At 55.7% G+C, this 21,730-nt stretch overlaps 1 protein-coding gene across 2 annotated transcripts in view; it reads left to right on the top strand.

Annotated features, from left to right (window-relative positions):
• Window positions 1-21,362, top strand: part of GLIS1 (GLIS family zinc finger 1) — a gene marked incomplete at both ends in the record, with an annotated part of 199,478 nt that extends 178,116 nt beyond the window's left edge. Inside the window, 7 exons of one of the 2 annotated variants that reach the window (XM_084241894.1) lie at window positions 2,398-2,559; window positions 7,106-7,216; window positions 10,757-10,889; window positions 16,278-16,434; window positions 19,600-19,778; window positions 20,389-20,556; window positions 21,205-21,362. In XM_084241894.1, coding sequence (XP_084098020.1) covers window positions 2,398-2,559; window positions 7,106-7,216; window positions 10,757-10,889; window positions 16,278-16,434; window positions 19,600-19,778; window positions 20,389-20,556; window positions 21,205-21,362 — 1,068 coding nt within the window. The remainder of the gene's footprint in view (window positions 1-2,397; window positions 2,560-7,105; window positions 7,217-10,756; window positions 10,890-16,277; window positions 16,435-19,599; window positions 19,779-20,388; window positions 20,557-21,204) is intronic. The other variant, XM_084241895.1, reaches the window with a different exon arrangement.
• Between the last annotated feature and the right edge of the window lie 368 nt (window positions 21,363-21,730).

The following is a 21,730-nucleotide window of genomic DNA, read 5'->3' as shown; positions in this document are numbered from 1 at the left end:
GCAGGGAAACCTGCTAACCCACAGCTTGGGTGTGACCTGGGGAGGCTGGGAAGGCTTCTCAGAGGAGGTGGTACTTGTGCATCACAAGCAGATGTCTGCTAAATGAGCCAAGGTGGGAAAGGCATTCCACGCCGAGGGAACAGCTCAAGCAAAGGTCTGGAGACACGAGCATTCCTGACATATTCAGCTAGTCCTTCACTCCCTGCATGCGGCCAAAGTCTGACACATGGGGTGTCGGCAGAGGGAGGATCTTGGGCCCTCTTGGAAGACTCTGAACACCTAGCTGCAGATCCCAGACTTATGAAAAATGTATGAATTCAATTGTCAGTGCTCTGCTTGCAGCTGCCAGCCAAGGTGCCCATGGTCCACCCCATTCAATGACAGTGCAGAGGGACTAACAGGCAGAGAGAGGAGGGTGCTGCTCCTAGGTGTGCTTGCCCTGTTAGCCAGTGTTGCTGGAGGGGAAGGTGTCCCAGGAGGGCACAGCCTGAACAAAGGCCTGGGGGCAGGAGCAACTGCACTGGGACAGGAGGTCGGCCCAGGCAGGCCCACAGACCCTTGTGAGGAGATGATATACCGATCTCCGGAGTCCTGCAGACTCTCCCTATGTCAGGAAAATCACGCAGCACGTGAGGAGTTATTGCCCCGCCACCCCAGAGGTCCACCCTCCGGCTCTGACCTGAGAGGAGCAGCCGGGTGTGCTGAGTGCCGGGAGGAAGCCCGCTCTCCAGCCCTGGCTCCTCCGTCCCACTTTGGGGAGAACTTGGCACAAGGCCACTGCAGGAGAGCAAGGTCGGTGGGCGGCTCATGGCCTGTTTACTCCCCCAAACAGGATTTCCTTCTGGTTTTGATGCGTGCAAAAGGCACAACATCTGGAAGTAGGGAGCGGGGCCGCCTCTAAAGCCCAGCTGTGGCGGCTTGCCTTGGACCAGCCCCAGCAGAGTGCAGGCCGCAGTGGCCGGGCCCTTGAGGGAGAGGTGCAGGGGACACACCCAGACCTGCTGTTATCTCTGCGTCCTTGTCCATCTCTGTGTCCTTGTCCTCGCTCCTGGGAGTGAAACCAATGGCCTCCTCTGGTCTCCTCCTCCTCCTCCGCCCACCTGCTCTGGGAAGGCAGTGGGCAGCACCACCTGGCTGAGGTGTCACACATGACCTGCGTCCTTTGCCAAGTCTCAGCCCCCATTGTTGCCATGAGAAGCCCCTATCCTTGGGGCAGGGACGTTGAGGCCACACACTTCCTGGCTGGCTGTGTGGTTAAGTACCTGGCACCACACCTGCTGGACAGAGCAGCTGTGGGTCAGTGGTGGTTCCTCCTGGCCTCTCCTCCAGGGCACGCCGGCCACGTGGGAGGAGCAAGGAGAGAGAACAGCCAGTCACTCTAGAAATCAGGGCTCTCTGCCTCGACTGGGCAGCGTTCAACCTGGACTTGAAGGCCCAGGGGGGTTGGATAGGCAATTACAAGAGAATGGACTTGAGTGAACAAAGGCTTGAAGTTGCCCAGTGGGATCCTGCGGCTGTTGCTGGACAGGGAATGGGAGTTGGAGGGGCAGGGAGGTGTGGAGGGCACAGGGGCTGCAGCCGGCAGAGCTTTAAGTGTAGAGTGACAGGGACGTTTCTGCCTTTCACCCTTCTAGATTGCTGTGTGGAGAGTAATAAGGAGGGAGGGTTAGAAGTTAGAAGATTCCAGAGAGAGGCCAGAGCTGGACAGAGGTTGTGGGGTGGGGGCGGGCGCAGGAGGAGGGCACTGTTTGTATTGATCTGTCCCCCCCCCCACCCCTGATCCATGCCCACTGTCCAGCATGGGCCTTGGGCAGGGCTGGCATTGGCCAGCTAAATGGCTCAGGGAGAGACCGGAGAGCCTGAGTGTAGGAATGCTGTGGCTGTTCTGACAGCGGTCAGCATTGCTGCTGGGCTCCAGATGGACAGAGTCCTCCCTTGGGGGCTTCCTGTCACCCCTGAGTGGAGCCCCACAGTGTCAAGCTTATAGGCAAGGACATAAGACCCAGAGAGATCAAGGACACTGTCAAAAACTCATTGGGACAGCCTGACTCAAATCCAGGTCTTGGTCCCAAATCTAGGGCTGTCCACATGTGCCTCCTGTCACGGCAAGATGTCACTTCCAAATGCATCAGAGGGGCCCTTCCAGGTCTAGAAATGGCAACACCATTCTCTTCACTCCCAGAGGCCATTCTAAGGCAGGGCTGCATTTTATTCCAGGACCCACCAGGGCTTCTCAGATAAGAGTCTGTCCCTGTGCACTTCATGGGGAATGAAACCGGGGTACCTGGAGATCTTGGCAGGATGGGTGTAGAGGGCCAGGGGATGCTAGGACCATATCTGGGCTGGGTGGTAGGCTATCCGGGGCTGCGGAACACCCCTCACCATCCTCTCCTGCAGTTTGAAGGCTGCAGCAAGGCCTTCTCACGGCTGGAGAACCTCAAGATCCACCTGCGGAGCCACACAGGCGAGAAGCCGTACCTGTGCCAGCACCCAGGCTGCCAGAAGGCCTTCAGCAACTCCAGCGACCGTGCCAAGCACCAGCGCACCCACCTTGACACGGTAGGCTTGGAGGGCAGCGGCCAAGGCGGGAAGGATGTGTGCGCGGCCCTCGGTGGTCTCATGCGGGGTGGGGGCGGGGCAGCATGCAGAAACCCTTCCTCATCCTTGAGCCCTGTTGACATTTAAGGCAGGATTATTGTTTGTGGGAGAGGAAAGTCCTGTCCTTACAGATTTAGTGGTATCCCTGACCTTTAGCCACTGGAGAGACAGAAGGTTGTTTCCCATCTCCCGGTTGTGACAACCAAAAATATCTCTGCACATTGCCCCATGTCCTGGGAGGAGTCGTGACTGCCCCTGTTGAGAATCAGTGCCCTGGCCCACGGGCACCCATAACCTCACATGTCCCCAGAGGACAGGCTCACCATCTAGCATCTGCTCCCCTGGACCAGGCAGCCACCCCCAGGACAGAGCACTCCCCCCTCTTCCCACTGCACCCCTCCTTGGAGGCAGGCCAGAGCTAAAGTGGCCAGTGGCCGTGCATAAGGCTCCAGGGTCCTGGAACAGTGATCTGGGCCTCCTGCCTGTGTGTCGTATCCCTTGGCCCCAGTTTGTGCCTGATAATGTAATTACTTGCAGCTCTATCTCAGAATCAGCCAAGCATTTTCTCTTGTGCATAAGAGCTTGTGTTTAAAAGCACTTGTCCTAAAATACCATCTCATATTCTCACACTGACCCTGCCAGCCTGAGCGTCACTAACCTGTTAGACTAATAAGGGAGGCAGGGCTCCGGGAAGGTTAGCGCCTGCTGAAATGAAGGCCTCAGGCCTGTCCCACCCGCCCCGTGTGTGTGTGTAGGGGGATGTGGTCTAGGGGACCCCAGCCCCCGTGTACAGCAGGACATGTGTCTGGGTGCCTGGCCTGCATCTCTGCTTTTCCTGCCAACGTTTGGGAAACTCTTCCAAGGGGGACTAGGAGACCTGAGTGTCTGTCTAGTCCTGCCCATTCCACACATCCACAGATGAGGAAACAGAGGCCCAAGAGATGACTGACCTGCCTAGGTTAAGTCGGAGGCCACCAAACAACAGCCTCAGTGCTGAAGGCCCTCTGGTCAGGTTGTTTATTTTATAGTTGGGAAAACCAAGACCCCCAAAGATGGGGGCGCGACAGAAAATAATAGGGAAATCGTATTTCAGGTCCAGACAAGGCCCTGGGTGGAATTTTCTATACATCTGCCCCACATGTTACACAGACCCTTCCCCAGTTTAATCCTGGTGACCACGCACAAGAAAGGGGTTGTCACCCTCACTTTGCAAAGAAATTGAGATCCAGAGAGATTAAGCCCTTGAGGTTGTCACAGTTGGTAAGTGGTAGAGCTGGGAGGCAAGCCCTGGTCTGTCTGACTCAGATCCAGTGCCCCTTTCTGGAAAATCAGGTGTGTCTGCTCCCTGGGGAGGTGGTGCTGAGCAGAGGGATCAAGGGTAGGAGTGATGAACCCCACCCTCTCTCCTCCCTCCCCTCTTAGGCTTCATTGTCACAGGCTGTGTTGGGGACAAGAAGTGAGGAAGCGATCTAACCAATCCCCCTGCCTTCCCTGCTTTCTCATATGCCTGGTCCTCAGGGCCGTTGGCAGCAGGCCCAAGCCTGAGAGGCAGGTTTATGCCCCAGCACGCCTGGTTGTGTCTTCCAGAGACCATGAGGCAGCACCAAAAGCACCAGACCTCTCTGTACCACCACCCCCTGGGCTCTTGGGGTCACCTACCCTGACTTACCCCTTCCTCCCTCCCCTCTGCATTTCCTGGACCCAGCCCCAAAGCAACAGGCCTCTGGCCTCACTTAGTGTGTGAACAGAGCTCCGAGGGCTAGGTCAGGTCAGGCCCAGAATGAGCCTACAGGGTTATCTCAGGCCTTCATCTTCCCAGAAGGTCCCCTCGAAGCCCGGGAGGTGCAGCGCCAAGCCCAGCCCCTTCTGTGCCCTTCCCCGTGTAAATACCACAGGCAGCTCCGTGCTCCTATGTTGCTCTCCCAGCACCCACGGCTCCAAGGCCCAGCACATCAGGCCCTGTGCAGGCAGGACCCAACCATGCCCGCAGCTCCCCTCTGGCTCCAGCAAATGTGGGATTTCCTACCCCTCTCCATGAGCAAGAAAGCGTGGCTGAACAGACTCGAGAGCCAGGCCTAGGTTCTAACTCTGGCCTTCCACCTGGCCCTGGAGGTCTGAGGAAAGTCACTTGCCTCTCTGGGCCCCAGTTTCTTCCAACAGCTACCTCACTAGAAAAAGAAGGGGGGATCCAGTAAAGTGATGGGTGGTCAGGTCTGACGCATGATCTGCACAGTGAATGAGCCCCCACACCGACCCCTGACAGCGCTGACCAATCCTGCCACATCCCAGGGACTCTAACATGGGGCTGAGCCACTGTCCCACTTTGGCCTCAGTATCCCCAGGGGCAAGGTGGAGGTGATAATCTCCCTTTGCCTACTCCAGGGAGTCTTTCAGGACTGCAGATGAAGAAAGCACCCCAGCAGAGTGTGACTGTGAGATCTTGGTTCCTGCACCAGCCAAATGGGGTGCTTCTTGTGGGGTGCATGTGGGACTGAAAGAACATGTGGGATGGCAGTTGCTCAGTGCAGCGCTGCCCACAGAGAGCCCATAGGGTGCACGTAGGGCGCATTCAGCAACCGAGTGCAGATCCGGAGGATGTTGTGAGCCTCCCCCATGCTCCCAACACTGTGGAACTTGTCCTCATTATTAACAAGGCTGGAGCCTGTACGGTGACTCCAGGCCCGGGTCTTGGCTGCTATTTGGGACAGCCACAGGGTTTCCTGAGGGCTCACGGGGGAGCCGGGCTGGAGGAATGTTCTGCACACGTCAGGCCCTGGAAAAACAAACACAGAGTTGGGCCTTGCTGCCCTCTTTCCAGGCGAGTGTGCCTGCACACACGGAGCTCTGTTTGTTTGCTTTTTTGACAAAAGTGTGTGGATTTGTATCAGCATTCCCAAGGGGCAGGGCAGGGGGCAGGCAGAGCAGTGCCATGGGGGGAGGTGGAGGGAAGAGGGTGAGAGAGAGGGCGGGTGCATGCACTGATGAGAGGGGCTGTGTGTGCGGCTGTGACCCTGTGTGGTTGATGGGGGCACCTTTGAGACATGCCTCACCCCTCGCCCCCATACATACTTTCCTTTCAGCAAAGCCAGCTTCTCACTGCGCTGTCTCTCTCTTTTTGCTCTCCTCCATTTCTTTAACCTGGCAACCCTCCGTGGCAGCACCAAGGTATGGTCATCTTTCCACTTCCCCACCCCACGAGGTCCCTGGGTGTGAGGTCGGACCAGCCTCTCCTCCGTCCATCAGGGGCAGAGTTCCTTGAGGTCTGGGAGCCAGTCCCTGTGGGCATACCTGACACAGCAGTCCCTAAGAGGTGACGCGGCCTCCAGATATCCTCCTGCTCCGGTAGTTCCTGGGGACTAGAGGATCCTGGAGAAGCAGAACCACTAGATGCATTCAGAAGGGAACCTATGGTAGCAGCTGGAGTTCCCAAGCAGGGTTTTGGGGAAGCCCCTCTGAGAGGGGTGAGATTTCAGTTAGTGCTACAGACCCCCTCCCCCCCGCCTTCCATCTGTCCCTGGGACCTGGATGAACCAGCTGGGACCCTCCTGAGAACGCAGAGAAGGGCGCTGAGCCAACCCAGCATCCAGGTGGACAGTGGGAGGCTCAGGAGGTAGGGGCGAGAGAAAGATTCAGGATCCTGGGCTTGAAGAGGGGGTGATGTGGGCAGGGGCAGGAGCACAGGTAAGGACTCAGCAAGGCCCAAGTCACAAAAGACCTTCAAGATGGGTTGTATCCATGGGCACCAGGGAGCCATGGAGGGATCTGAGGTGAGAGCATGGCTAGATCTGTGAGAAAGGCCATGTGGCTGTGAGTGTGAGGAACACCTAAAGCAGGGGAGGGCCTAGGCACTTGGAAGCAGGGGGAGGCGGTAGATGTGGGTTTGTCATAAGCAGTGGCGTCCCACAGGGAAGGGATACAAAAGGCACAGACCCCCACTTCCCAGACCTGTGCTGTCAGAGTCAGTGCCCTCCTGGACTTCCATGGCTGTCAGCATGAAGACTTGGGTTTCTTGAAGCACAGACAGCAGTCTGGGGACTCTGGACCCACAAGGTGTGGTCTGTCTCTCCCAACCTGGGGCGCCAGCTTGGCTCTATGTTTGTTCCCTCTCTGCCCCTTGTTGTACCCCTTTTTTTCCCCTCTACTCCTCTCTAAGACAACCACCTCACTTTACTCCTTGTCACTCACTGGTCTCAGGCTACAAGGGGTGCACTTTTCTTAGAGCACGTCAGCTGGAAGAGCCCATTTTGCAGAGGAGAAAGTGAGACTCAGAGAGGCGGACGTGACTTACCTGAAGGCCTGTGTGGGGTAGAGTGGAGACACAAGCCCCCTCCTTCACCTGTGGTGGGGCCGGCTGAGTCAGGCCCTTCCTGGCCGGGGCATGGAGGGAGGGACAGTCATGAGCCCGCAGCCTGCCTTCTTCCCGTCATCCTCGCTATTGCAAAGCAGCAGGGCCTTGGGCCTGGCAGGTGGCCCCACACTCACCCTGCCTGCCCCTCTGCTGTTACAGAAGCCCTACGCCTGTCAGATCCCCGGCTGCTCCAAGCGCTACACGGACCCCAGCTCCCTCCGCAAGCACGTGAAGGCTCATTCAGCCAAGGAGCAGCAGGTGCGGAAGAAGGTAAGAGCCCTCTGTGCCAGGCCCGCCCCTGCAGATCCCCCCCAGCATGAAGCCAGGTTCCCCCACTCCCGAGTGCATTCACCGCTCACACGTTCATCACCCTCTGCCTCTCACATGGCCCCTGACCTGTGCTTGGCATCAAGGATGCGAAAATGGAAAACCTCGCGCCTGCCCTCAGTGGGGACCTGGCGGGGCACGAGCGTGCAGAGACACGCAGTGTAACAATGGAGGTACGCAGCCACAGTCCAGGGCGCCGGAGGGCCCTTTGCCTGGTAGGGTGGGAGTAGAAGGGTCTGTGAAAGGAACGGCCCTGGGCGCCAGGCACAGTGGTTGGGGGGTGCTCAGGAGCCATCCCAGTCTGCGCCGAGCCCCTCCACTGCTAACCCTTAGGCCTTGGGTGAGTTTCTTAGAGTGTTTGTGCTTCATGGTTCTCAACTGTCAGCTGGGGGCCACGGAGGGCTTGCTTTCAAAGGCTGTTGTGAGGATTAAACGGGCAAGTATGTGTTCAAGGTTTACAACGGTACTTGGCCCAACATAAACACTCAGAATAAAAGTCGGGGGATGCTTTCACTAAATCGCAGAAAGGAATAGGCACTGGGCAGGTGAGGACAGTAGAACAGTGGACTCCAGAGTAACTGTGTGAGGACCAGATGTCTGAGGCTGAGCAGGGAGGCAGGAGTGTGTGTGTGTGTGTGTGTGCGTGTGCGTGTGCGTGTGTGTGTTGGGGGAGAGGGGTGCTACAATTAGAAGCCCTGCTGAGGAGTTGGAGCTTTGTCCCAGAACAGTGGGTGCCACTGAGAGGTCTTAAGCAGATAAGGGACATGTCACCCTGAAAAATGGCTCTGGGGACCCAGTGGGGAGTGGGATTGGAATGGTTGGAGAGAAGTCCAAGGCAGGAGGACCACTGCCTTGGTGGTGGCAGGGGCGAACCAGGGGCAGACGTGGGGCAGAGTGGGAAGGGAAAGAAAGGGCGAGGCTAGGCAGCTGCTGAGCTGGGCAGGAGGTGCGGCAGGGGTCCCCATGTCAGTCGGGGGCAGGACAGATGTCACTGCACCAGGACGGATCTAAGAAAGAAGAGATTTGCAGAACAATATGTTTAAAGCACATCTCCAGAGAACCGCTGGGACCACGGAGATACTGCTTGTGTGGCAGGAAGGGCACGGGGGTGAAGAGAATCACCAGGGTTCAATCTGGGGATGCAGGCATAGCAGAGGGGGAAGAGCCCATTCATTCATTCAGCAGGATTTATGACATATCCACTGGAGATTCAGCAGTGAATACAGCAGAGAAAAGCTTAGAGCCTGGAAAAAGCTGACTGCTTTCATCCCATAGGATGGGGTTTACAGAAATTGGGGTGCAGGCGCAAGCAGGCCTTGGTGGGAGAGACCATGGGAGGGGACACCAGGCTCCAGACTTCAGACTTCATCGGAGTCTCGGGGAGTCACTAGAAGGAACAGAGCAGAGAAGGGACGAGGCAAAGATGCTCCACGAACTCCCCGCAATCACCCCTAAAGGGGAGGCCTGGTGCTTCACAGACTCTCATTTAGTCCTCACTATCACCCCAGGAAGTGGCACTACTTTCATTCTCATTAGAGATGTGGAAACTGAGGCTGAGAGAGTTCACAGACTGCCCAGAGTCACGCAGCTCCCAAGTGACAGAACTGGGGAGGGTCCCTTCTCAGACCCTCTCTCCTCTGAGCAGTCTCTCTCCTCCGCTCTCTGGGTGAGGGGCCTGAGCTGGGACAGGGAAGGGCCCAGGCTCCGAGGCTGGAGGCTGCTGTCCTGAGCCGACTGGTGCCCGAGGACCAGAATCCTGCCCTGGTTTTCCCAGGCCCCGTGCTTGGCTCGCGCTGAGCCCCAGGGACCCGGGGCGGCAGATCTGCAAACTTCCCAACAATAAGCATTCATTAAGAGCCATCGGAGATGATGTATCTTTTCTGGGTAAAGTGACCCTTGTATTATGACAACTCCTTGGCAGCCCTGCTGTGTTTCAGAGAGAATTAGAAATGCTTTTCTTCCTTAATTCTCCTCTCCTGCTGCTCCTAATCCCATCGACATTGTGGTCTGCGAGAACATGCCTTGGCCTTCTTTTGCCAGAAACTTAATTTACATGGAAAACAGCTGCTGGGTCAGGTTGCTGAGAGCCCATCGGGAGCCTGGGCAGGCCTCCCCCAAGCCTGGGTGCTGACCCATTGGCCTGGGATGCTGGAAGAACCTGCGGGGCTGCCACTCAGCAGCTGTGTGACACGGGGAAGACCACTCTCTGGGTCTGTTTTGTCCTGGGGAAGATGAATAGACCTGTCAATCTTCAGGGCTCTGATAATCAAGGTTAGGGTTTTCCTTGAGAGAAGGGGCCCTTCTTATCCGGCTGCATGCTCCCCCCATTGCCTGCTGTCCTGCTGTCCCACCCTGCGCTTCCCTGGCGCCCTCTGGAGAGGTGGAGACTTCTGAGGTGTTCAGCTTGTCTGCCTTTGAGTGTTATCCAAAGATTTGGTTGGGTCACTGTGCTTGTCCCAGCCCAGGCTTGCTCGTAGCCAGTGACCTCAAGTCCATTTATGGATCACATGCCATGTGACCGCGTGGCACTCAGCCAGATGGAGCCAGCCAGCCCTTCACACAGCGCATTCACCAAGCACATGCATCCCTTTCATATCGCTGCTCCAGAGCAGAGGGGCGTGTGGGTGGTTATTGTTGCTTCTTACAGGTGGGAATGGGAGACCAGAGAGGTTATTTTTCCAGCATCACACAGGGAATAAGAAAAGGTGAAGTGGGATTTGACCCCAGGCTTTCTTTCCCTATACCCACTGTACCTTGTACCAGGAAGAAAAAAAGCCTTGGGGGAAGGGAGGAGGAACCGAAGCGGGAAGACCCTGCGGGCCCATCCAGCCACACTCTTAGAGCCTCTGGTCCTGAGTCCCTGCAGTATTTATTCCCACCACGCCGGCTCACCTCTGTGGCATTCCACAGAAAGGGGGAGATGACATATGCCTTGCAGCCCTCCAGCTACCTGGGAGGGAGGCAGCTGTTCTTTGATCCCCTGTCTTCCCTACCTCCCTTGGCAGCTCTCTGTCCATGACTGAGTGTGCCAGGCCCACCAGGGATGCCACAGGAGACCCCCTTCCTAGAGGACAGGCAGGACCCCCCCCACACACACAACCTGCAGGAGACTTTGGCTTTCTCAGGACTCCCAGCTCCCTAAACTCCCAGTCTAGGACACTGCCACTGGCCTTCCTCATGGTCAGCTTTGTGACTCGGATGGCTCTCCCAGCCTCTCCAGCCTACCCGGCTGTCTCCTTATTTCTCTCGTACAGACATGCTCCCTATTAAAAATCTGACATGTTCAATCTCTTCTTGGCCTTTGCTTCTCAGATCTGAACTACCACCACCACAATGTACACATTTAGCTTCATTTTATAGCTGAGGACACTCTGGCTCAGGGAGGTCAAGGGTCTCCGCCCCGAGACCACTGTCCTTCCCATCCTATGTGAGGGTTGCTGGTGGTCGAACACTGAACCCCCTCTCCCTCTGCTTACTCCCCAGCTGCACACGGGCCCTGATACTGAGGCCGACATCCTGACCGAGTGTCTGGCCCTGCAGCAGCTCCATGCGTCCACACAGCTGGCTGCTGGCGACGGGAAGGGTGGCCGCGCCCTGGGCCAGGAGCTACTCCCAGGTATGGATGAGGGGAGGCAGGGCCCTTCCACTGGTGCCACCCAGCCCTTCAGGAAGACAACAGTGCCTTGTGAGCCACCAGGGGCCACATGGGTATGACTTATGAAGGGCACCCACTCCTCTGAAGTTAATTGCCTCTCTGCCCTAGCTCCCCACCTTCAGTCCAGTGGGAGTCTGTGGCTCCCCACTGCCTATGGATGAAACCCAAGCTCCTCTCAGCCTGACCTCTGAGGCCCCCGGGGGCTGGACACCCTCGTGGCCTCCTGCCCCAACTTAGCACATTGGACACAGCCTCAGAACACCCCACGAGCTCTCTTGTCTCTGAGCCACTGTGACACCTTGCAGTCTTCCTCCCCGGCTTCACCAAGGCAGCGCCCGTGCTTCCTTCAGAACCTGCCTTAGGATTCGGGTGTCACCTCCACCTGAAGCCCCGTGTATTCCTACCACAAATCCTTGCCTCAGAGAAGAAAGATGCCTCTGAAGGAATGGACAACTTGGCTGTAATCACTTCCAGTTCATCACTAAATTCCAGAGATGAGACAACCCCCCCACCCCCATACACACATACAAACACACAACCGCTAGGACCTTACAGGCCCACCAGCTGGGTGCCCAGAGCCCCAGGTCCAGCCGAGGCAGCTGTCTGCTCCTCCCAGCAGTTTCAGGCCCAGGGCATGTCCAGGCGCCAGCAGGAATGCTCGGCCAGATAAGGGCAGTGTGACCTTCGGATCCAGCTGGCAATACCCAACCCTCCACTCTCCCCAAAGAAACCTCCCACCGTATCAGAGCAGAAAGCTCTTCCCGCTCTCTGGGATTTCTTGAATTACTCCAACCATATTTAACATTTTTATTTTCTATCCTTTCTCCTCCTTATTGAAGTAGCAGCAGATGTAAGAATGTGTCAGAGCACTTACCAAACAGCCTCAAGACAGCCAAGGGGTTGATCCTTTCCCGGGGCCCACCTGCGCAGGGCTCAGGTCCGCGAGGGCAAGGGTACCCCACTAGGATGGGTCCATGGAGGAGGGCTGCTTCTCACGGGGCCAGAAGGGACTACAGGGGTGCCCAGGCCAGGGATGAAGGTTGCACCCAATGTGCCATCTCCTATGGTGGTGATGACCGTGTGGAGCTCTGTGTTGGGAAGGGTTCTGAGACTTCTAGCAGGATAAGGCCTGTTACTGCTTAGCCCTTGTAGCCCAAGGACCCAGGTCCCACGGCCCTTTCATTTTTCTCCTGGGAGAGCTCGGACCTGGGCAAGACTTACCTAAGGTCATCTGGTGAACTCAACAGTAGCTGAGCCAGGTTAGCAGACTGTTACCCCAGATACCAGCACAGTGCTTGTCCCCAAGAGAGGGACCAGGGCCGGCAGTCACCGTCCAGAGCACCAGCTTGGGCAGGCCATGTCATAGTCATCATCTTATTCAATCCACCCTGAGGGTGGGGTGAGGAGCCCCTCCTACAGCTGAGAAAGAGAATCCATTGAGGCAACATCACAAACTGGGGAGCATCAGGTAATGTCACCTGCCTAGGCCTGGTCTGTGACACTGAGTGAGTGGTGACCTCCCAGCCTTCAGCCTGTTTCTCCCTAAGACCTGCGCTGAAAACCAGTGTGCAGGCGGATGTGATCCTTACACAAACTCTGTGACCAATAATTTTATCATTATTCCTGTTGCTTTGGTGAATGAGAAGAGTGACTATCCACTCATCCATCTCCTAATAATGCAGCTGCCGATATATATTATGTGCCAGGAACCGATCCAGAGACTGTATATGTATGTTGCATATCATAACCCGTAACATCAGCCTCATAAAGCACATGATTTAGACTATTTTCCAGATGAGGAAACTGAGGCCTTGGGAGGTTAAGTAACTATTTGCCTGAGGTTCCACAGTCAGTAAATGGCAGAGGCAGGACTTGAACCCAGGTCATCTGACTGCTGGCATGCTGCATTCCCACTACTAATGCTAGGCCTATGCCACACTGAGCATCTACTGTGTGCCAGGCCCTGTGCTGGTCCCTGTCCTACAGCTGCTCTTAGCACCTCTAGGAGCGAATGACCAGCCAGGCAAATCCAGGGGTCCTGGATCCGGCCCAAGCTCCCCTTCCTTCCCCCAGCTCTGGCTCCAGCTCTGGCCACCAGCTTCCCCTGCAGGCTGCACCACCAGCGGATGCCGGAGGCACAGTGAGGAACAGATGTTAGGGCCAGAGGTTAAGCTCACAGCTGATGATTGATGACCCTGATTTATAGCCTGAAATGGTATGTTTTGGGGAGAGGCCTGCCTGGTGGCCCCCACTTCTGCTGGTTTTCCCAATATGGTGATTCCTTCGTCCTCATTCTCTGTCAAGTGTTCAGCATGCCTAGATGACACACTAGGTCTCCCGTGTAGGTGCATCCTCGGGAGACTGCACAGGACCAGAGCAGGGGAAGCAGCGGATGGAGTCAGGGAGCTTTAGGACAGATAAGTCCAGAACAGAGGGCTGAGGGCGAGAAAGGGGCTGGTGAGGGCGAACTTTCATTGTCTGACTACAGCTAGCTCCCTCGAGCTTGTCTCTCATCAGTAAGGTCCAGCTCTCTTCCTAGGAAACCCTTGGGAATGTACCTGGCAGGCCTCCTGTGGGGTAACATGCAGACCCATGGTGACGTGATGGGCAGTAAGGACGTGAGAAGCATGAGGTCAGCATAGCTGTGGGAGAGGCAGCAGGATTTATCAGGATTCCAGGCCTTCATAGCTGTCACGTTCCCAAATTGGTTCAAGATGGCAGGTAAGGTGGTTCTAGAGAGAGTGGTGAGCAGAACAAGCCAGGAACAGCATTGAGCCAGGCTCCATTCACAGAAATCCCCTCTGGTGACTTCCTTACCATGTTGAAGGTGACAGCAGATGGATGGGTGCACTGCCCATGGGAGCAGGGGTTCCCAAGACAGGGAAGAGTAAGGAATGCGGCCCAGAGGCAGAGGGCCCTGGGGATCTGGTTCAGAGCCCTGGGTGTCATAGCCAGCCCACAGGGAAGCCTGGGCCAGAGCCGGAGTCAGAACCCTGTGCCTTTTCCTGGGCTTGACTTCAAGTGGACTGTCTCTTGGCATCACTTGAGGCAGACCTGCTTTATGGCCCACTGTATAATTTGGGACAAATCACTGACGTTCTTTAAGACTCAAGTGTCTTCATGTTAAAATGGGATCATCTCCTCTACTGACAGTTGTCGAGATGGTAAAACTAGACAATGTGGAGAGAGTTTGACCTCTAGTATATTCTTAATAGTAACTTTTTGAGGAACGCCTTCTAGAAGTCAAAATTCGACAAAGTGAAATTCAGAGAAGTAGATGAAGCGGTGTTGAAGAATGACACAGCACAGAGATATCTGTGACCCAGTAACACTGAGAGGTGTCCCATCTGAGTAGGCAACAGTCTGTCGGAAGAACATGGGGAACACTGCAAATGCTGGGGGCAGGGGTGGAGGGACGCAGGGCTGGAAATATCCAGCACATAGAACAGTTCAAAATATTTTCTAGATTCCATTGTTATTTCTTCAAGGATCCCTGAATTATTTTAAAAGCATAATTATATAAAAGCATGATACACTGGGTATTTTTAAATTATTTTCATGATTTCTGGCCCAGTTCTACTTGACTGATATGCTCTTTTTTAAATCTATTTAACCTTTCCCCTGCCCACCCTTCTTGACAACCCCCTGTCAAGCATATCACCTGCTAGTAGACCATAGTGCTTTACAGCCATAAACAGAGTTAGAAAACAGTAACTATTGTTAATAATATACATTTATTATAAAAGTAGGATTTTGCCTAATAGCTGAGGCTCTAGCTCCAGGCCAGAGTTATAAAATCTTTGATCTCATAAGCCATGTTTAGTTTTTTAACAGTTTCAAAGGCCTTTCATGGGCACGTTCTCTCCACTTTACCACAGTCCCCACTGCTCCCTGTTGTTGACCTCTACAGTTTCACCTGTTTTGCTCTCTGCCATGCTGCCTAAGACATGGACCCTACACTCCCTCTCTGTCACAGCCCTGCTCAATTCCTTGTAGTAGCTCCTTGAATTGTAGATTTGGGCCAGAGGGGCCAATGTGGAATGAGTTAGCCTTAGAACCCCAACCACCTGAGAAGATAAAATGTCCCCCTTTACTTCAACCATGATGGAGTATCTTGTGTTTTCAGGTGGGTCATGAGATAACAAAGGGCATTGGATCTGGATCTAGGAAGACCAGAGTCGTATTCAAAGTGTACCAGCTAGTGGACTCCGATCGATCGGGTGGATACTTTCTCAGTGTGGCCCTGGGGATGGGCCCCTGGTCTCAGTGTCCTCCCAAATCATCGACTTAATGGAGTGGCTTCAGGGGCAATCATGCCAATTTCTATTAAAATGGAAATAAACATAGGTAGATTGAAGGGGGATGCATAATTGACTCCAGTTTTTTTTTCAGATACAAAAGGAAATGTTAAACATGCTGCCCTTGCTTTGGGCCCCACCCCACCCCTTGCTCCAGTCTCACAGTAGGGAGTTAACTCTCTCCTCTAAGTGAGGTTCCTTGGTGAAGGCATTTGGGAAACACTGACCTCAGTTTGGCCCTGGAGCAACAGCTGACTGTGACCTAGTGCCACCAGTTGATTCATTAGCCCACCTGTCTTCTCAACAAGGGTAATAAGACCCTAAGGAGTAAAGGGCGATAACGACCCTGCTGGCATCGTCTAGGTCTAGAACGTGGGATTAGAGCACAGCTGCATCTCCCCTCATTCAGGGCCCTTGTGCAGAGTACAGACTGTACAACCATCCATGGCAGCCCTCTTAGAGATTTCCTAGGCCAGCCCATATGTAGCTAGCATAGCCATCCTCTCTTTGGGACCCTCACAGTGGATATCAGCCTCTGCTTGCACATCTCTGGGGGTTTATTTTCTCCAAAGGCCACCGGTACCCAACAATAACTCTTGCCTGTTAAGAAGTATGGCTGAGTCTTAAGCTATAGCCTACTTCAAGCTTCTCTCCATTCCGGATCCTGATCTGCTGCTGAGTCTACCCAAAGCAAATCCTCTTCTTTTCCAGAGATATGAGAGAGCTGCTCCATAACTCCCTGTCCTAATATACACACACACTCACATGCCCCACCATCACCACCGTTAAGCCCATACTTCTGACAGTCCCTTGTCACTCCAGCTCTGCTGCCTGGTTAGACCTCGGCCCTGCACACAGCTCTTCAGACAGGGCGTCAGCAGAGCAGAGTGGGCACATCATGCCCTCATTTAGGCCTCTGACCTTCTGCTAAGAGAACCTTGGTTTCCCTTCTTGCCTTTCTCTCTATAAGCAGGCCCACAGCTCCTGAGCCACCCCCAGCCATGCCTAGGGAGTGGCTGAGGCCCAGTGATGCTTGTTTGCTTCCCTGCAGGTGTGTATCCTGGCTCCATCACCCCCCACAATGGGCTTGCCTCAGGCATCGTGCCCCCCACGCATGATGTGCCATCCAGGCACCACCCACTGGATGCCACCACCAGTTCCCACCACCATCTGTCACCTCTGCCTACAACAGACAGCACCAGGGAGGGGTAGGTACAGCAAGCCAGTGGTCCTCTGGGGACAGCAGAGGGCACCTGCAGGGAGGCAGGTGTTGTGCGCGCTTAATCATTGCTGGTAATGAAAACACCGAGTTGACCACTCTCTGCACCAAACAGTCCTGTGCACAATTTCATTGATTCCTCAGAGTAACCCTACCAGGCGGGTGGTGTTGGACCTGGCTCCTTGACACCACATTTTCTGCACCCTCTGCTCCTCGAAGGACGGCCCTGGGAGATGCTATACCACCTTGACCCCTGCTTTTTGACTGCTGCACCCAGGCCTCCTCGGGACACTCTGGGGCTCTGCCTCAACTCACATCTTGAATTTGGTGAACAGACTGCCCGTTGCCCACTCCAGAGATGCCGGCCTGGATCTGGCCCCCACTTGTGGCCACCGCAGATGTGACCATTGCCTAGACTGCCAGGGCTGTCCCAGGAGCCCTTATGCAGCATCACTGCAGGGAACCCTGGCCTCTTCCTGTGTTCAATGTGGTTCTCATTGTGGCCACTTAATTGGCTGGGAATGGTGAATGTGCTAATTGCTGGCCCCTAATGCTGCTGAAATCTGTTTCCTTGCAAATGGGCAGAGGGAGGCCTCTTAGCCCCACTGCCTGCCCTCCCTGCCACTTTCACTTATCACCAGCAGCAGCTTAATCAGACTTGTCCCCCAAGGCCTGATACCAGAGCCTTCCTGCCCTGCCCTTCCTCACCATGGCTGCAGCCTTGACCTTGGCTTGCCTGTGCCTGGAGCCATCCTGGCTTCATCACCAGATTTGTGACCCAGAGCTCCTAACTGATTTCCTCCCACCATTCATTCATCTATTCATTCGATGTCCAGTTACTGAGTCCCTGGTGTGGACACTGGGTTCCAGTGCTGGGGCCATCGTTGATCCCAGGAACACGTTGAGGACGGAGAGTTGGACAGCCCGCAGGGAGTGACCATACGGGACAGTCCTCTGAGAAAGGGAGGCAGAGGGGGCTGTGGAGAACCCAGGGGAGTGGTTGGGGCTGTCAGGCTTCCTGGAGGTGCAGGGTGAAAGCAGGTGTAGTGAGAGCTTGGTGAGTTCTGGGAATCATGAACCATTGTGGAGGGTGACAAACTCAGAAGAAGGTCACTGGGGCCAGGTCACAAGCCCCATGACAGGACTCTGGCCCAAGGATCCCGAGTGATGATAATGTTGAGTTTAAGGATGAGAACACACCCAGCCTACAGTGTGGGGCTGGTTTTCCAGGGGTAGCAGCGAATGAGGGGTTCAGGATGGCAGTCTGAACTAAGGCCAGTGGGGTGGAGGAGGAACACTGGCAGACATTAGTGATGTTCAATAAACAGGACTCAAGGAAAGCCAGAGGGCGGAGACCATCAGGGATGAGCCCCCGGGTGGGCAGGAACAGGGAAAGAAGAAGATGTCTGTGAGTCAGTAGAGAGCCAGGGAGAGGCATCCTGATGGGGTGCAAATGGAGGACCCATCCTGAGCCTCATTTTCCTCCTCTGTAAAATGGGCATTAAAATACCATCCTCTAGAAGGTGGTGAGGATCAGCCACACTTGCCTGACACTGTGCTTGTCACCTGGTACAGGGGCCCCCGAACACTAGTCCCTTGCCCCCCATTCACCCACTGGCTCAGGCCACCTGCTCACCCAACCAGCCTAAAAACCTTTCCTGCCAAAGGAAAACAAACAGAGAGGCCTTTCCCCGCTCAGGGCTGTGCACTCGGCGTGCCTCATTCACCACCTGCCTGCCGCCTGCGTAAGTGTCCATCAAGAACTCCTGCGGCGAGCGGCAGAGTGATGACAAGAGCAAGACGGGACCCCCATCTGGCCAGCACCCCCTTGCCTGTGAGAACTGGGGCTGTCATCCCAACCAGCGGGGCACCCTGGCTCCTCCGGGCTGCAGGAGAGAAAGGCCCTCGAGCCTGACACCAGACCCAGGCCCGGCTTGAATGGGTTCCTTTTTTCAGCCTCTGAGAAGGGGGGTGGCGGGGAGAAGGCCTTCAGCCTCCCCTCCTGGCCAAAGTCAACAGGGAAGGCCACTCATGGCTCCCCTGTGGTTTGCTGGGACGTTTAAATAGCTTGACAGAATTATCTGATTCACTCAAAAATATGCTAAGAGGGCCTGACTTCATGACCAAATTTATTTACCCTGGCTCAGAGAAGACACCGAATAGGGTGGGTTTTTTTTAACCCCAGCCCTGTGCGAGGTATGAAGCCCTCAGTGTGCCAGGCCAGTGAGGTTTTATATTAATTTTTATAGGTTCCAATTGAAGCAAAAATATTTGATTTAGGAATCATTTGCATGACTCAGAGGAGGCGCTCCAGATGATCTTTTTTTCCTTTTAAAGAGTTCAGGTAGAGCGGCGTAACCTCCGCCGGCATGTCTGCTACGGAGAGTCGTGTTCTGTTTAATTTCACTGGCTGTGAAGGTGGCAAATGTGAATTTATGGCAGATTTGAGACAGGAAAAACAAACTTTGAAAAATGCATGTTTTCCCCCCTTCAGATCTGGTGCTCCTTCATTCTGCAGGGCTGTTCTCTGGGCTGTGTAGCGGGCGATTCTGAAAGCATTTGTTAGTGTTTATTAGCCGTTCGCTGTGTGCCCGGCCCAGTGCTGAACAGTGGGGGACCCAGAGGGTGGAGACCTGGTTCCCCTGAAGGAGCTCCCCGGGGAAAGGAACGCCAGGAAGTTGGGGAAGAGCTGGGGGTGGCTGCCAGGCTGGGCGGGCACCACACACCGGCCCCGAGCAGCGGCTCTCCACACCTGCCTCTGCCCAGAGACTGGCTATGCGGATACCCCTCGGGGCTCCAGCGGGGCTCCAGCGGTGACGGGGAATTGCTGGGAGAGTTTCCGGTGTCGGTGGAGAACACAGCACCTCTGCAAGGAAACCAGGCTCCAAGACACCAAGCAACTTGCCCCAAGTTCCTTGCTGATCGTCCGTCCTAAATACCAGAGGGAAACATTTCCTTACTGATTCCCTTGCACTCCAGAGCTTGCTGAATTTGAAAGTTGACTTCCAGTTTGAACATAATCCGAAATACAACTTCTGTTGTCCTTTAGAGCAGGTCAGCTGTGAGCTCGCCGTCGCTGGAGGGGAGCAAGCAGCGGCACCTAGGCCGCAGGCGCCCACCTCACCCCCCGAGCCCTTCTGTCTGTTCTCTCCAGGTTGGGACCCGGCCTCCTCCCGCCCATGGTCAGCCCCCTGAAGGGGCTCGGGCCACCGCCGCTCCCGCCATCCTCCCAGGGCCATTCTCCGGCGAGCCAGTCTTTCCCCACGCTCCCCAGCAAGTCACCCTACCCGCCCTTCCAGAGCCCTCCGCCCCCACCTCTGCCCAGCCCACAAGGTAAGCTCCTTGAGGGGCACTCTCCACCCGCCTGCTGATGTGGGGTGCGCTGGACAAACGACACTGAGCTGGGGCAGGCAGGCGGTGGTCAGAGTATAAGGGCGGGCCCAGAAGGCCACACCTGGAGAAGCCTGGAGACAGGGGACCCGGCACTCCTAGTCTGGGGAAGCTTCCTGGAGGAAATTTGTTCTGAGGGGTGATGAAGGGTCCATACGATCAAGGGCTCTCCCCGAAGAGGGAACAGCATGGGCAGTGGTGGGAGGGGGCTGGGAAAGGCCTGCTCCTTGGAGGGACCGAGTGACTGGCTAGCTCTGAGTGGAGGGGAGAGAGGACTGGCAGCCCTTCCCTCAGGTACTCGCATCAGCCCCAAATGCTTGGAGACAAGCACAGCCCATGAGCCCACCCCCAAGCCCCTCCCCCTCCCCTGCTGACCAGAGCCGGGGAAGGGCCCCAACTTCTGGCTGCTTCTCTCGGGGCTCTCTTCTCTCTTTCACACCGTGATGCCTGGGCAGGACAATATAAGAGGCCAAGCAGTACAGCAGGCAGAGTCCCCTCCTTGCCCTGGCATTTCTCCCTCTGTTAATACAGCCCCTGCCACCTCCCTCTGCAGGGTACCAGGGCAGTTTCCACTCCATCCAGAATTGCTTCCCCTATGGTGACTGCTACCGGACAGCTGAGCCAACAGGCAGTGGGGATGGACTGACGGGGGACACCCACAGTTTCAACCCCCTGAGGCCCAATGGCTACCACAGCCTCAGTGCAAATTTACCTGCCACAGGTAAGCCCCACCTGCACACCTCCCTTCCCTCAGTACCTCCCAAGGCCCAACCCAGTGCTGGGCGCTTCACGCACATTTCCCTGTCAGCCTTGGGACATCCCCATGAGGTAGGGCCACCCCCACTTTGCAGATGCCCCAGGACCCCGCAGAACTGGCCTTCCTCTTTGAGCCCATTTCCTCAGCTGTAAAATGGGGGTGCTCAGAACACACTTTGCAGGATTGTTGTGCAGCTCAGTGAGGTAAGACAAGAGGAGCACTTGGCACATGCCCAGTGAGAAACCCTTCTCTGGGTTTCTGGGTCTGGCAGGCAGGGCAAGGGAACCTGAAAGTATGAGAGCGGGTTGGGGCCACGAGGGGCCAGCCCCTTGAGAAGACCCATGATGTCCCATTCCTGATTCTGCCCCATAGGCAGCACCAGGTAATAAGGATCACGCCAAGCCAGCATGCCTGTCTCCCCAGCCGCCCTGGGCCCTTTGGAAGGCAAGACCTAGGTGGCTTCTCCCAGGCTCCTTCCCCAACCACCTGCCTGAAAGAGTAGGCCCTGCTGAGGACAAGGGATCCTAGGCAGGTAGTGTGGGTGCTGGGAACCAGAGAAAGACCCTATAGCACAGCCCTGAGGCGTCTGGTCCTCACGCTCTCCCCCCACAGGCTACGAGGCCTTGGCCGAGGCCCCGTGCCCCCCGGCGCTGCCGCCACAGCCTTCTGAAGATGTCGTGTCTGGTGGCCCCGAAGACTGTAGCTTCTTCCCCAATGGGGCCTTCGACCACTGCCTGAGTCACATCCCCTCGATCTACACGGACACCTGAAGAAGGCTCCGTCCACACCTGCCTGCCCGCCCACCATCTGTCCCCACCCTCCACGCACATGGGGTGCTACGTCTTCAGCAGCCGCCCAGCACTGGCCGGGGAGTGATGGTCCCAGCCCAGTCCAGGCACTCAGAGGTGCCCGACGGAATCCATGACCATGACGTGCCCTTGACTGAGTCATCCATTCCCTCCACTGCCACCACCACCAACACGGTTTTGAAATCACAGACCTCGTGTATATAAAATGTACAGAACTTGTTTTCCATCCCCCTGCCAGTTTTATATTTTTGGTTTTACAAGAAAAACATTAAAAACTGGAAACGAGATTTGGAACCTGGTTTGTGCTTTGTGCGTGAGGCTGAGATGGG

This window comes from Talpa europaea, assembly GCF_964194135.1.
Source record: "Talpa europaea genome assembly, chromosome: 9".
Classification (NCBI taxonomy): domain Eukaryota; kingdom Metazoa; phylum Chordata; class Mammalia; order Eulipotyphla; family Talpidae; genus Talpa; species Talpa europaea.
This window is presented reverse-complemented; position numbering and strand designations above follow the sequence as displayed.